The 13,379-nt window shown below is 41.4% G+C and overlaps 1 protein-coding gene across 1 annotated transcript in view; it reads left to right on the forward strand.

Moving 5' to 3' along the window:
* Positions 1-13,054, forward strand: part of Ppme1 (protein phosphatase methylesterase 1) — a 35,967-nt gene extending 22,913 nt beyond the window's left edge. Inside the window, exons 8-14 of the mRNA XM_090348416.1 lie at positions 475-540; positions 2,818-2,941; positions 3,977-4,106; positions 5,152-5,196; positions 9,731-9,795; positions 10,591-10,658; positions 11,856-13,054. Of these exons, the coding sequence (XP_090204542.1) occupies positions 475-540; positions 2,818-2,941; positions 3,977-4,106; positions 5,152-5,196; positions 9,731-9,795; positions 10,591-10,658; positions 11,856-11,874 (517 nt within the window). The 3' untranslated portion in view covers positions 11,875-13,054. The remainder of the gene's footprint in view (positions 1-474; positions 541-2,817; positions 2,942-3,976; positions 4,107-5,151; positions 5,197-9,730; positions 9,796-10,590; positions 10,659-11,855) is intronic.
* The last annotated feature ends 325 nt before the right edge of the window (positions 13,055-13,379 follow it).

Consider the following 13,379-nt stretch of genomic DNA (forward strand, 5'->3'; position numbering starts at 1 on the left):
GCTAGCACTCTGCCACTTGAGCCACAGCACCACTTTTGACATTTATCTATGTATGTGGTACTGAGGAATCAAACCCAGGTCTTCATGCATGCTAGGCAAGCACTCTACCAGTAGGCCAAACTCCTGGCCTTTGCCCTATTCATAATAAACTGCTTAGTTTGAACCTTGTCTTTTTTATATTAATATTATATTTGTCTATCTTTCATTCTACTAAACTACATATTTCTTGAGCAAATATCTGGCATATTGTACCCTCTTGGTAAGTGTTTGTGGAACTGAAATGGTAGAAATAATGTCTTTACTGGCTTCTTACTACCTGGCTCATGGCCTTAATAGGAAGATGAAGTATGGTGGCAGCATACGTAACCACTACTTTTTGTTTGATCTCACAGAATCTCCAAAATTATCTGATTCCAGTACATGAAAAGATGAATCCTGAATAACCTTCTTTCCCTTTTCTTGCCTTTCTCCTAGTGTGAAGAGTGGCCAGATTCGAAATCTAGAGTCTGCGCGTGTCTCAATGGTTGGCCAAGTCAAACAGTAGGTCTTACTTTTGTATATCATGCTGTTCAGAGGCTGAAACATGGTGGGGAATTACAGATGGCTGCTTTTGTCTTTCATCTATTCTGCCATCATGTTAAATACTTAATTATTTTAGATAATTTTATAGGTTAGCTCAGTTGGGAGCCATCATAAAGATAATTTCTCCCCTCCCCTCTCTGTTTTCTTTTTTTCTTTTAAGAAATACCCAAGTAAGTGTATTACATTAGCACATGTCTAGGTATTAAAAAGGATAGATACTAAAATAAATATTAAAAATTGTTGAGAAAATGATGAAAGGGCCAGGTGCGGTGGCTCACACCTTTAATCCCAGCTACTCCAGAGGCTGAGATCTGAGGATCAAGGTTCTAAGCCAGCCTGGGCACAAAAGGACCTGAGACTCTTATCTCCAGTTAACCTATGGAAAACGGGAAGAGGGGCTTGGCTCAAGGGTAGGGTGGTAGCCTTGAGCTGAAGAGCTCAGGGACAGTGCTCAGGCTGAGTTCAAGCCCTATGACCTATAAAAAAAAAAAGAAGAAGAAAATGATGAAAGGAATAACACTGATCAAAAGATGCTTTATACTTATAAATTGATTTGTCAACAAAGCAAGTTTACAATCAATTTTACTAAAGATAATAAAAATATAATCTGTGGCTCAAGGGGTAGGATGGTAGCCTTGAGCTGAAGAGCTGAGGGACAGTGCCCAGGCACAGAGTTCAAGTCCCATGACCACACACACACACATACACACATTTAAATAAACAAGGAAATGGGGGAAAAGAAAAAAGTTGTCTACTCTAATACTCAGTAGTGTTGACCTCATTCCGGTACCTGTCTCCTTCTAGGCCAAACTCAGTTGTGAGGAAATTGTAATAATTCTGGCATAGAGTGAAAGCCAGGTTCTAAGGTTCAATTTAATTATTTAGTCCAATTGATCTTTCTTGATGAAGTTACATGAGTCCTGTATTTTGTTTATTTTATGTTGCTACAAATAAGCTCTACCAGATTAGACTGGAGTATGAGAGTTTGGTGAAAATATTATTGAGCTCTCAGTATTTGCCAGAAACTGTGCAAAAAATTTTACTTATGCAGTTTTATTTATTTATTTATTTTTATTTGTCCTGAGGCTTGAGTTCTGCTTGGGTACTGTCCCTGAACTCCTTTGCCCAAGACCAGTGTTCTACCACTCTGAACCACAATTCCACTTCCAGTTTTCTGATGGTTAATGTATTTGAAGATAAGAATCTCATGAACTTTTCTGCCCTGGCTAGCTTTGAACCGTGATCCTGAGATCTCAGCCTCCTGAGGAGCTAGGATTACAGGCATGATCCACCAGCACTTGGGTACAGTTTTATTTTTCAAGACATGTTAGACTAATACAATAAACCCCAATGTACTCATTGCCCATTTTCAGTAATTCCTAACTCATGACAAGTCTTGTTTCATCTGTGTGCCTATTTATTTCCCCTAAGCAAGAAGTATTTCTAAAGCCAATTACAAGCAAATGCATTTTTCTCTGTAAGATTTCAGTATACTAAAGAAGAGATAAACAAAGACATTTATCTATTAGATCATCAGTTTATCACATCTTTTCATTATCTTATTTTTTCTCCTTTTCTCCCAGTCTCACACTCTTTCTCAAGAGCAAATTACCAGATTTCTCTTGGTTGTGCCGAGCAAACATTGGCAGTAAACTGCTGTCCAAGCCCTTACTTTCGCACTTCTCAGTGTATGTTTTCTGTTTTAAATTCTTTCTGAAAGGAATTATGGCACTAACCATTCATATAATAATAATTTGTCTACCTCATTATGTAATAAAGGGGTACCATTTTCAAGAGGAAAAAAGCAGCAGTAATTGGTTGGACCAGCTGGTCATCAACATTGTCATTGTCACTTTCTATTATCAAGCTGTGGGGCCTACTATTTTTTTTTTGAGGCTTATAGTAGTGTAAACAGGGTATAGCAGATAAACGCCAGGTTTTAGAGTCTGTTCCACTTGAATTTGTCTGTAGCTTTACCAGCAACAGTTCTTCAGGGCTGCTTCCTAGAATTGCTATGAAGATTATATAATAATAAAAAAAAAAAACAATAAAAGTCTCATCACTCTGCTTCAAGAAATGGTTGTTCCCTTTTTCAGAGAAACTATACATCCTTCTGTTGCCGGGGCAGTGTTAAGCTTTAGCAAACATTTGATTATAAAAGGTTAGGAGAAGCTCTGAGATAATTTGTGGTTGTAAACAGATGTGTGATAGTGCCTTTATTTTTTTTAAATCTAGGTGTGAAGGAATTACTAGTCCAGAAGGCTCAAAATCTATAGTAGAAGGAATCATAGAGGAAGAAGAAGAAGATGAAGAAGGAAGTGAGTCAGTAAACAAGAGGAAAAAAGAAGATGACATGGAGGTAGGTGAAGGCCTTCATCTGGGAAAGATTAGGGGTATAGGAGATTTCTCAGTATGCTTGAGTGCAGATTGACGAGTAAGATAATGCTATTCTTTTGTTCATCATTAGCTATACATTGGAAGTAAGTTATATACTGAAATTAGTATACTGGGTCTAAGTAACAATGTCTTGTCCCCAGGGGCCTTTGAAAAGCCAAGAGGTAAGATAGGCCCTTCTTGGAATTACAAATGTGTTATGTGGCTTAGCCCCAGGAAAATTTTGCTCCAGAGAGTGCTCTTCCTTGGTTATTTCCCTGGATGGTTTGCTTCGCTCACCCCTGATTGTTCTCCTATATGGTTTGCTTTTGTTGGACTTGGGTCCCTACCCCAGACGTGGCTTTTGCCTTTAAAAGCTTTCTTTATGCTAGCCACTTTTTGAGTTGCTGTTCTTTGGGCCTGCTATCACCAGCTTTCTAATAAAGACTCTCGATTAGATTTCTTAGAATATGATATTTTTATATTTCATGATCGAATTCCCATGTAACACTGTAATATATAGCTAGAACTAAACTAACTAAGGAAGAACTAATAGAACTCGGATCATTTGGAACATGAAAGTTAGAGTATATGACCTACACTTTTCTTTCTCACCAGGCCCTTTATTGCCTCTGTAGTGTACTCCTGTAGTCTTACAGGTCTCTCAAGGCTTGCCTGCCCCCCCCCCGCCCTTGGATTTGAACTCAAGGGCCTGGGCACTGTCCTTAAACACTTTTTGCTCAAGGCTAGCACCCTGCCACTTGAACCACAGCACCACTTTCGGCTTTCTCTAAATATGTGGTGCCAAGGAATCGAACCCAGGGCTTTGTGCATACTAGGCCAGCATGCTACCACTACGCTATGCTCCTGGTCCTCAAGGCTTACCTTTTTGAGGAAGCTTTTTGACCTCCCTTAATAAGTGCTAGTTTCCTTCTCTTTCCTTTTCCCAGGGATCTGGTTTTTAATCTTATTCCTCCAGGGAATGCCCTTGGAAACTCAAGACTTACTTTTATTTTTCCAGACCAAGAAAGACCATCCATACACCTGGAGAATTGAACTGGCAAAAACAGAAAAATACTGGGATGGTTGGTTCCGAGGCTTATCCAATCTCTTTCTTAGTTGTCCTATTCCTAAATTGCTGCTCTTGGCTGGTAAGTGTGTGTGTGTGTGTGTGTGTGTTAGCCTGCGACCCTAACAAAATCCTATGGACTGGGTAGCTTAAATAATAGGTTCATATTTTCTTATAGTTCTGGAGACTGAAAGTCTAAGATCAGGGTACCAGCAAGGTTGAACGCAGGAAGAGAACCTGGTTTGTAGACTGTTGCATTTCCTTTGTACTCTGGCCAAGAGAAAGCAAGACTAGTATCTCTGGTGTCTTATAATCTGATTGATTCAGAACCCTATCCTTATGACCTCATTTAACCATAATTACTTCTGCATAGGCCCAAGTACATTGCATTGGGGTTAATACTTCAATGTGAATTTTTGGAGACATAGTTCAGTCTATGGTAATCTTGAGTAAATTGTTTTCTATGACCTCATTTAAACACATCAAATGAGTAGTGACTTCTAAAGTGTAATATCAGTCTTTCCCCTCTGTACCCCTAACCTAACTTCTTCACATCCAGTCCCTAAAGCTGGTGTGCATAAGCATGTGCATAGGCATGTGACTTTCGTTGGGCTTGGCCTTCATATCTGATCAAGCCCAAATGTTCTTCTTAGAGCTTCATATGGCCATAAAAGAATATTATGAGAATCAAATAATAAACCTTGTTTTCAGAAACAGCTTTGATAGAACAAATGATTGCAGTAAAATCTCAGTCTAGAAGGTTTTATCTGGTGAGAATATGTCCTCAAGAGCTGGTATTGACATTAACATCAATTAAGAATGTTATCATGTAATGTATAGAGGGGTTACAGTTACATTCGTCAACCTTGATGTCGAACCTTGATACCCCTTCTCCTGTTTTTGTCTCCCTTTACCTCCCCCATCCCTCCCAATAATCCTGTTTTCCCCTTCCCCTCCATATTTCAAGTAAGCAAATAAACGTATGTACAATATACCAGGAAACAAAAAAAATGTTTTCATGTTTACAGTTTTGTAACCATTTTTATTTAGTATTCAAATAGCAAATCTTGTTTCACAGACTACTTTCTGGTGAAGTACTACTTATTGATTCTCTTGTTTTGTTCTAGGTGTTGATAGATTGGATAAAGATCTGACCATTGGACAGATGCAAGGTAAATTACTCAGAAATTAGAATCTTGAACGTATTTCTGAGGGCAGAAAAACAGACAGTCTCATGAAAATTATCTCTGAGATGATGAGGTACAATGAGAGAGCATGAGCATTAGAAACAGACCTATGTTTGACATCCACCTCAACTCCTGACCAACTGTGATGATGGGAGGTACTTCTTTTTTGAACATTGATTTTTTTAATATTAAGAGTTATAAAGATTAAAATTACATTATGTGTTTGAAAACTGTAGAGTACTAAATGGGTATATAATACTGTGAAGTGGTATATAAAGTATTTTTGTTATAAACTGTTTTTTTTGCCAGTCCCAGGGCTTGAACTCAGGACCTGCACTGTCCTTGGGCTTTTTCAAGGCTAGAGCTCTACCACTTGAGCAACAGCACCATTTCCAGCTTTTTTCCTGTGCATGTTGTACCAAGGTATTGAACCCAGGTCTTCATACATGCTAGGCAAGCACTCTACAACTAGACCAAACTCTCAGGCCCCGTTATAAAGTTTTTAAAGAAGGGAAATATAAGGCAAATAGCCAAAAGCTGTAAAATCTGTTTAGAAGGCACAAGGTAAAGTGAAAGAAGAAAGGGCTCTAGGAGAAATCCATTTTGAATATTGTTTTCCTAATTTTTAACCCTGAGCAAGTGTCTTGACCTGCTTCAGCTTGAGTCCTATTGTTGTTGACAAACTGGGAAAATTTATGCCAGCCTCAAAGGGTTTATGAGATATAATGAGTATCATGTGCACAGGTACAAGTATGTGGCTCATATAGCAGTGGAGGCAGTAGGAGCCGTTTTCTGGAATTGTTTTATTTTCTTTTGCTTTACTGTGGGTTTTCAAAAGTTTTGGAGTAGATGAAGCCAGAAGGGATCACAGCTTTGAAGTCATGAGAGGGAGAGGTGGCAACTTTAAAACCAAGGTTTTAGGCTTAAGTACGTCTTGTTCTTGTTCTTCCTTTTCTGGTTAGTCTTCTTAGAAACTTTTTGGCCTCCATTTATACCTTGATTACTCCCCAAACTAACCATCCAGCTCACTTACTCGCTTGTTTCCTGAGCTGTCATCCTGGCCAGCCAACCTGCTAGATGTTTCTACGTGAATGTCCTTCAGACTGTTCTTTAGCCTTTCTGGATAGCCTTTCCACAGTAAAAGAGCTATATTCTCTCACACTAGGTTTTCAAAGGCTCCTGAATGATTTACAAAGTTCTCACTCCACATGCTCATGTCCTCCCTTCCTGAGTCCTGACTGAGACTGTGGTCTTAATGACAGATGTTGGTAACACCTATGCGTGCTAAATTTCAACTCAAGCTAAACTTTCCAAAGCACTCTCTCTTTGAAAAATTAATACTTGATCTGGGGAGACTAAAGACTCTGAAAGGTCTCTAAAAAGGTCACTAAAAACAACAGTACTTGAAACCAGTGTTGGTTTCAATCAGCCTTTGAAATCAGATAGCCTTAGAATCCTGGATTTGAATCACTATTAATGGTTTTGTGTCTTAAGGAAATTGCTAACTTAATTCTGAGTTTTTTTCCCTGTAGAATAGAGATAATGGTATATATTAATATATTTGTGTGAGATTCAAATGTGGGTGGAGTAAAAGTCTTGGCAGTTGATGCTACTCATTACATCCAGCAAGCATAATATGTTACATGCCCTCCTGCTTCTTCAATGTGAACTATGTCACCATGGGGTTGTGTGTGTGTGTGGTCCTGGGACTTGAACTCAGATCCTAGGTGCTGTCCCTGAGCTTTTTTTGCTCAAGCCTAGTGCTCTATCACTTGATCTTACAGCTCCCTTTCAGCTTTTTTGTTGCTTAATCGGAGATAAGGGTCTCATGGACTTTACTGCCTGGACTAGCTTCAAACCACAATCATTCCATTTGAGCCTTCTGAGTAGTTAGGATTATAGGCATAAGCCTATTCCCTGGTACGCTGTGCCACCTTTTCTTTTAAAGAGCAGAGAAAGTAAATGGCTAAAAACTGGCTAGGCTGAGGGTCATTCCATAAAACAAAGAAAAGAAGCTTATAAGATCTCAGAAGCTCAACAGTTATTCATGAATACAGTTTGGGTAAATAATTTAGGCACTCTGAACCTAAGGTTTAAAATGGGGACATACAGTTTTGGAACTATTTCTACCTCACAGAATAATTTTGAGGATTACTCATGATCATGTTTTTTTGTTTTTGCCAGTCCTGGGGCTTGAACTCATGGCCTGGGCACTGTCCTTGGGCTTTTTCCTCATGGTTAACGCTCTGCCACAGCACCTCTTCCGGCTTTTCTATGTGTGTGATACCAAGGAATTGAACCCTGGTCTTCATGAGTGCTAGGCAAGCATTCTACCAGTAGGACAAACTCCTGGCCCTTCATATGTTGTTTTTATATGTGCCCGACACATAGTGTTATTGTGTATAAATTCTCCCGATTACTTACTCCTACTGTTCCAAAAAAAAAAAAAATGAATGAAAAATGCATCTCTAGTCATTAGAGGCTGATCTAACAGAAAAACCCAGAGATATTTGTGTTACATTCATTCATTCACTTATTCGTGTGTCCCAACACCTACAGTGCCCTAGTCATATGTTGGATCCTATTAGGGATACAGAGCAAATAATATACCAGCCTCTGCTTATGAAAATGACATGTTCTTGGGGATGGAAGGCGGCATGTAAAATGCAGCTTACAAAACAATATGGGCACATTGTTCTGTGTTTGAATTCAAATGTGTAGTAGTACTACCTTAAGATATCCAAGAGAGAGAGGTCTCAGCTGTAGCCCCCAGAGGTAGCTTCCTGTAGGAGCAAGGGCATTTAGGGGCTATACTGAATGTAACATCCTTAGTTCTTTCACCAATGAAGCAATCTTGAACAAGACATTCATCAATCATAGACTAGTTTCATCATCTTAAAAAAGACTTTCAGTATGTGTCCTGTGTGATTTTATAAAGTAGGTTTGGGAATCAACAATGGGTATAAAACTTCTTGAAGCACTATGAAGTTGGATTGAGAATGTGATGTCAAAGACTTCCACAGCTTATTTTCCCTTATTTTGAAAATGAATAAAACAGGTTCAGAAATTCATTTTCTCTATTTGTAGGCATGCAACTTCTTTAGTCCTGGGGTTTTTAATCTGTGAAATACAGATGATATATCTCAGCATATTCACGTGAGATTCTAATATGACAGTGTGGTTGAAGTAAAGGCTTGACAGGATCACCTTTATTTCTTCCACAGTCGTCTTTATCAGTCATCTCTGTTCACTCTTGCTTTACTTTTGTTTTGTCTGATGCTGAGGATCAAACCCAGGACTCTGTGCACGTTAGGCAAATGCTTTATCCCTGAACAATATGCTCACACCCATCTGTTCACTCATAATAGTTATCACAAATTGTAAGCTTAAGGGCCGGGAGTTTGACCTAGTGGTAGAGTGCTTGCCTAGCATGCACAAAGACCTGGGTTCGATTCCTTGGTACCACATACTTAGAAAAAGCCAGAAGTGGTGCTGAGGCTCAGGTGGTAGAGTTCTAGCCTTGAGAAAGTCCAAGGACAGTCCTCAGGCCCTGAGCTTAAGCCCAGGACTGGCAAAAATAAATAAATAAAAATGTAAGCTTAAGTGTTCCATATGAGTGGGAAGAAAGTATTTATGCCAGGTACTGGTGGCTCACACCTATAATCCTAGCTACTCTGAAGGCTGAAATCTGAACATTTTGGTCCTAGCTTGAGCAGGGAAGTCTGTGGAACTCATATCACCACTGAACTATCACAAAAGTTGGAAGTGGAGCTGTGGCTCAAGTGGTAGAGTGCTAGCCTTGAGCAAGAGATGTTCAGGATAGTGTCTAGGCCCTGAGTTCAAGCCCTAGGACCAACCCACCCATGCACACCCATGTGCATACACACATGATAGAACATTTTTTACTTAATACAGTATTCACATAGTTAAATATTAAAACAGTGAACTTTGTAATAATACATTTCAGAATTCTTAATATGGCTTAAACTTTTCATATGGTTCCTGCGTAATGTGCAGTCCTATTGCTATCCACTCTCTTAGGCACATGCCACGCTGCTTTTATCTAAATGCTATTATCTAAAGGGTATTTCAAGTCTTCCTTGTTATATATGAGCCATTCTCTCTGTGTGGAACACTCCCCTTAATCATGTGCTGCCCATGTGCCCAGCGTCATCCTAGGAGCTACGCGCTACATTAAAATGTTTGATTTTCTATTTTATTCCTTACTGGACTATAAATCCCATGAAGGCAGGAAATACTTTTCTCTATGTGCCTTGCCTAAAGTAAATGCACACTAAATAGGTATAGAAGGAAAAGCTGAAAGGAGAGTGATTGGACTCAAAGATTTGGTCATTGGGTTCAAGAAACTGTTGGGGTTTTTTGTGAGTGGGCAGGGGAACAGAGGAAGTGTCAGGGTTTGGGACTGGTGCCTGGATCCTGGACTGACCTGTAAGACTGCAGAAGTGTTTGGAGAGGGTTTTTTCAGCCCTGAGGGTACTTGTCTTTGTCTCCTCTCTAGGGAAGTTTCAGATGCAGGTGCTACCCCAGTGTGGCCATGCAGTCCATGAGGATGCCCCTGACAAGGTGAGTGAGGTCTTCAGTGGCTGAAAAAGAACAGCAGGGAAATAACCTTGGATACCACAGCCCATAAGTCAGCTTGTATTACCTGCAATAGCTGCTAGAGGCCTATGCAACTCCGTTTGATTCCCAGGCCTCTACCTGATAGCTGGCTTTGGTGTTGGCTTTGAGTGTCTGGGTGAGGAGCTAGCACCCTGATAGTTCATCCCAAGGCCCTGAGGTTCAATTCTCTTTTCATAGTTAGTATTTTATTTATTTATGTTTTTATTACTAAATAGTTGTACAAAAGGGGTATAGTTCCATAAGTCAGGATATGAGTACAGTGTTTCTAGATCATTGTTACCCCTTCCTTCATTTTCCCTCTTTTATCACTACCTAGCCTCAAGTGTCAAATTCAGTTTTTACATAATATACATTGAATATAATGACTACACTTGCTCACCCTTCCTCCCTGTGAGGTTTAAATCATAAACTCTCATTTTTCCATTACTCTTAAAGCCAGATGGAAGAAGGATGAAGGATAGAAGTTATCACTCCTACATAGTTAAGAATTAATAGGTTCTCTTCCTGTGAGATAGAAAGATGCTTTGTAATTCTTAAAGGAGTAAATAAACCATCAGTCCTCTTGATTTCTCTCCATCCACCATTGGCAAGGATGAAAAGGAATAGTCCTCTAGCCAAGGTCCTTTTATTACCAAGCTGCCCAAACTGGTGGGACGTAGAAGCCTAACCTTCTAGCAAAAGCTTACAGGATTTCCAAGGCTACACACCACCACCTAACCTTTGTTGAACCTTTTCCAGGTAGCTGAAGCTGTTGCCACTTTTCTGATCCGGCACAGATTTGCAGAGCCCATTGGTGGATTCCAGTGGTAAGGCTATACAAGAGTATATAAGAACCTGGCTAGGAATGTCTCTGCCTTTGTTCGGCCTGGTCTGGGACACCATGCATGTATTCTCCTCCTCAACGCAGACCCTGGCATGTGTTTCCTCAAAGCCACTTTGGTAGCATCTATGTCCTGGTTCAATGGGACTTTGCAGAGGTTACAATTAAGTTATTTCTTGCCCCCATTGTAAGGTACATTTCTTCTGGAGTGCCCTTCTGCCAGGAGGCTAGATTGGCTCAGTCTTTACCCAGATGGGTTTCCTGTCTCCTGCCTCCTGAGCAGAGCTGGGAACACCATAAAGTTGGTGTAGAAATACAGAGTAGGGTTCTCAATGTCAGTACCAGTATTGTAGGGTAAGTGATTGTTGTCCTGGGCATTATAGAATGTTTCAGAAGCATCCCTAGCCTTCAAGATGTTACTGACATCCCGAACACTAGGTACTGCCAGGCAAGAATGTTTCTACCTGTTACCAGATGTCTCAGGGGAAGCAAAAAGTGAGAAAAACCCGTGGTCTAGAAGAAGAAAGTAGGTCAGGCTTCTCATCATAGAAAGCAATTCATCTGATTAGAGAGATTGAATGGGTCTTTGTTGAGGAGAAAGAAGAGGCATGAGGACTTCAACCCAGCAATTCTGGACTACCTCTTGATCTCTAATTCTATTGCAAAAGCGCCTTGCTCCTCATCCCATAAGCCAGATGAAGCATTATTCCTGCCTCGTGGTGTGGTCTCTTCTCTGATTTGGGGGAGGAGTTCAGGAGCACTTACTCCTTACCCTCAAGACGCTCCAAGAAGAAAGATTTCTCTCTCAGCCAACTCTGAACCACCAGTACCTGAAAGATGACAGTGATAGGCAAAGTAGGCAGGGGAGATGGTGAGAGGAGCCACAAAAGTGACACTCTTGCTTTACTACCCCTCTAGCAAATAACCACTGACCAAACTTAAGAATCAACAACAAGCAAGAAATATTTCCTAATTTAGTGTTTGACTTGGGCCCATGGACCAGTCACACACTATTATTTGGTTAGATGAACTATTCTCTTTGAAGCCCTGGTTGGGCTGGGCTGAGCTAGGACGGACCTGCAGGAGTCTTGGTGTTGGTTTATTAGGGAACATTTCCTGATCAAACTAGGGGAAAGTTCATAATTGTTCCATTTGTTTTCCCTTCTCTTCCTGTTCTTAACAGTGTGTTTCCTGGCTGTTAGTGACCTTCTATCCACTCCCCCTCTACGTTGAGCTCTGTTGTAAATACATCGCACCAGAGGCCACTGTGACGCCGCTGTCTCCCCCTCACCTTCCTGCCCGGCCAGTGTGACACGGCTCCCTGCGGATGGGCATCCCTACATGTGCAGACCCTTTTGTGTGCTCCTGCCAACAGCATTGCTTTCTAGGGCCCTTGTCTTAACAGTTCAGGGTCTCTAGCTCTTACCTCTTTCCTGTAAAGGGGTAATCCCTGCCTGTTCCCCCCACCTTGCCTATGGTGAAGCTTCCAGAACTACTCTGCTAGGCCCCTAATCCTGGTATGAGGCAGAAAACCTGGGTCCAAATGTCTCTGCAGGCTTAGGGACCACCATTCCTTGAAACGGCTTTTGGCACGGTCCTGCCCTGCCTTAGGGGATGGATAGTGCATATGGTAGTCCTTATTTTATCCATTCAAATAAAACACTGGTCAGGTACCTTTTTATCACAGTCTTATTCTTCATGTTCAGAAGACCCAGGGAGGCCAGGATCCCAGCCTTAGGTACCCGGAGGGGTGGTGGATAGCAAGCATCACAAGAAACCAGCCTGAAAACTGGGTCCAGCCAGTGCAAGCACATGGCCTCCCATCTGGGTAAGCCACGTCCTCCCATGTGTGGGCACCTGTCCTGGGCTGAGGCCAGGCTGCTCCAGGGGCCTCTTGAGCCCTCACTGTCACAAAGCAACCCAGGTTAAATACAGCCCATGCACAAAGCCACAGGCTACTGCCTGTGGAATTGTTTTTAATAATCAAATTTAACCATTTTCATAGTTGGTTCCTGGAGGTGTGCAGAGTGCCCGTTTGCCTCTTCTAGATCCACAGCTTCTCATTGCCATTCGTGGTTTCCATGTCACTGTACATAAATGCATTACAAGCCAGCCTCCCCAGTCTTGGCCTTCACCCAGCTGCCTCTTCACAGCACTGCAGCCTCCCATTGCTGCCCAGGCACGCCATTTCCAAGGGCAAGGGGGGGCAGTCTCCTGAAGCCCATCTTGCTGTGACTGTCTTAGGTGATCTGTAGCCCCCTTCACCTTTCACCCAACAACCTCTTATCCCTGTCCTGCTGCATGGTCCAGAGTCTGGGACCTACTTTGTTTCTTTGTTATTTATGACCTCGTTTAAAGAAAATAAATATCTCCCAACCTTTATTCGCCTATGGAATTGTTCTTATTTCTTTGAATCTGGGGGCAAGGAGACATAGGTAGTTGCTATGGAACTCCAGAAAAGCCCTTGTCCTGTAGCCATTGGTATCAGACCTGCCTGCTCTGTAGGATGGACAGAACTAGTCTCCATTGCAGCCCAGGGAAGCTACAGTTCAGTCCCATCCCCTCCACCAGCCTAGGTGAGGATGTGTTTGCCTACATGACCTGAGTCACTTCTGGTAGCTTCATGTGTGCCAGTCCTGGGACTTGAACTAGGCCTGGACACTGTCCATGAATTTTTGTGTCCAAGGCTAGCACTCTACCACTTGAG

Source organism: Megascapheus bottae, chromosome 16, assembly GCF_031878675.1.
Source record: "Megascapheus bottae isolate mThoBot1 chromosome 16, mThoBot2.hap1, whole genome shotgun sequence".
Classification (NCBI taxonomy): Eukaryota; Metazoa; Chordata; class Mammalia; order Rodentia; family Geomyidae; genus Megascapheus; species Megascapheus bottae.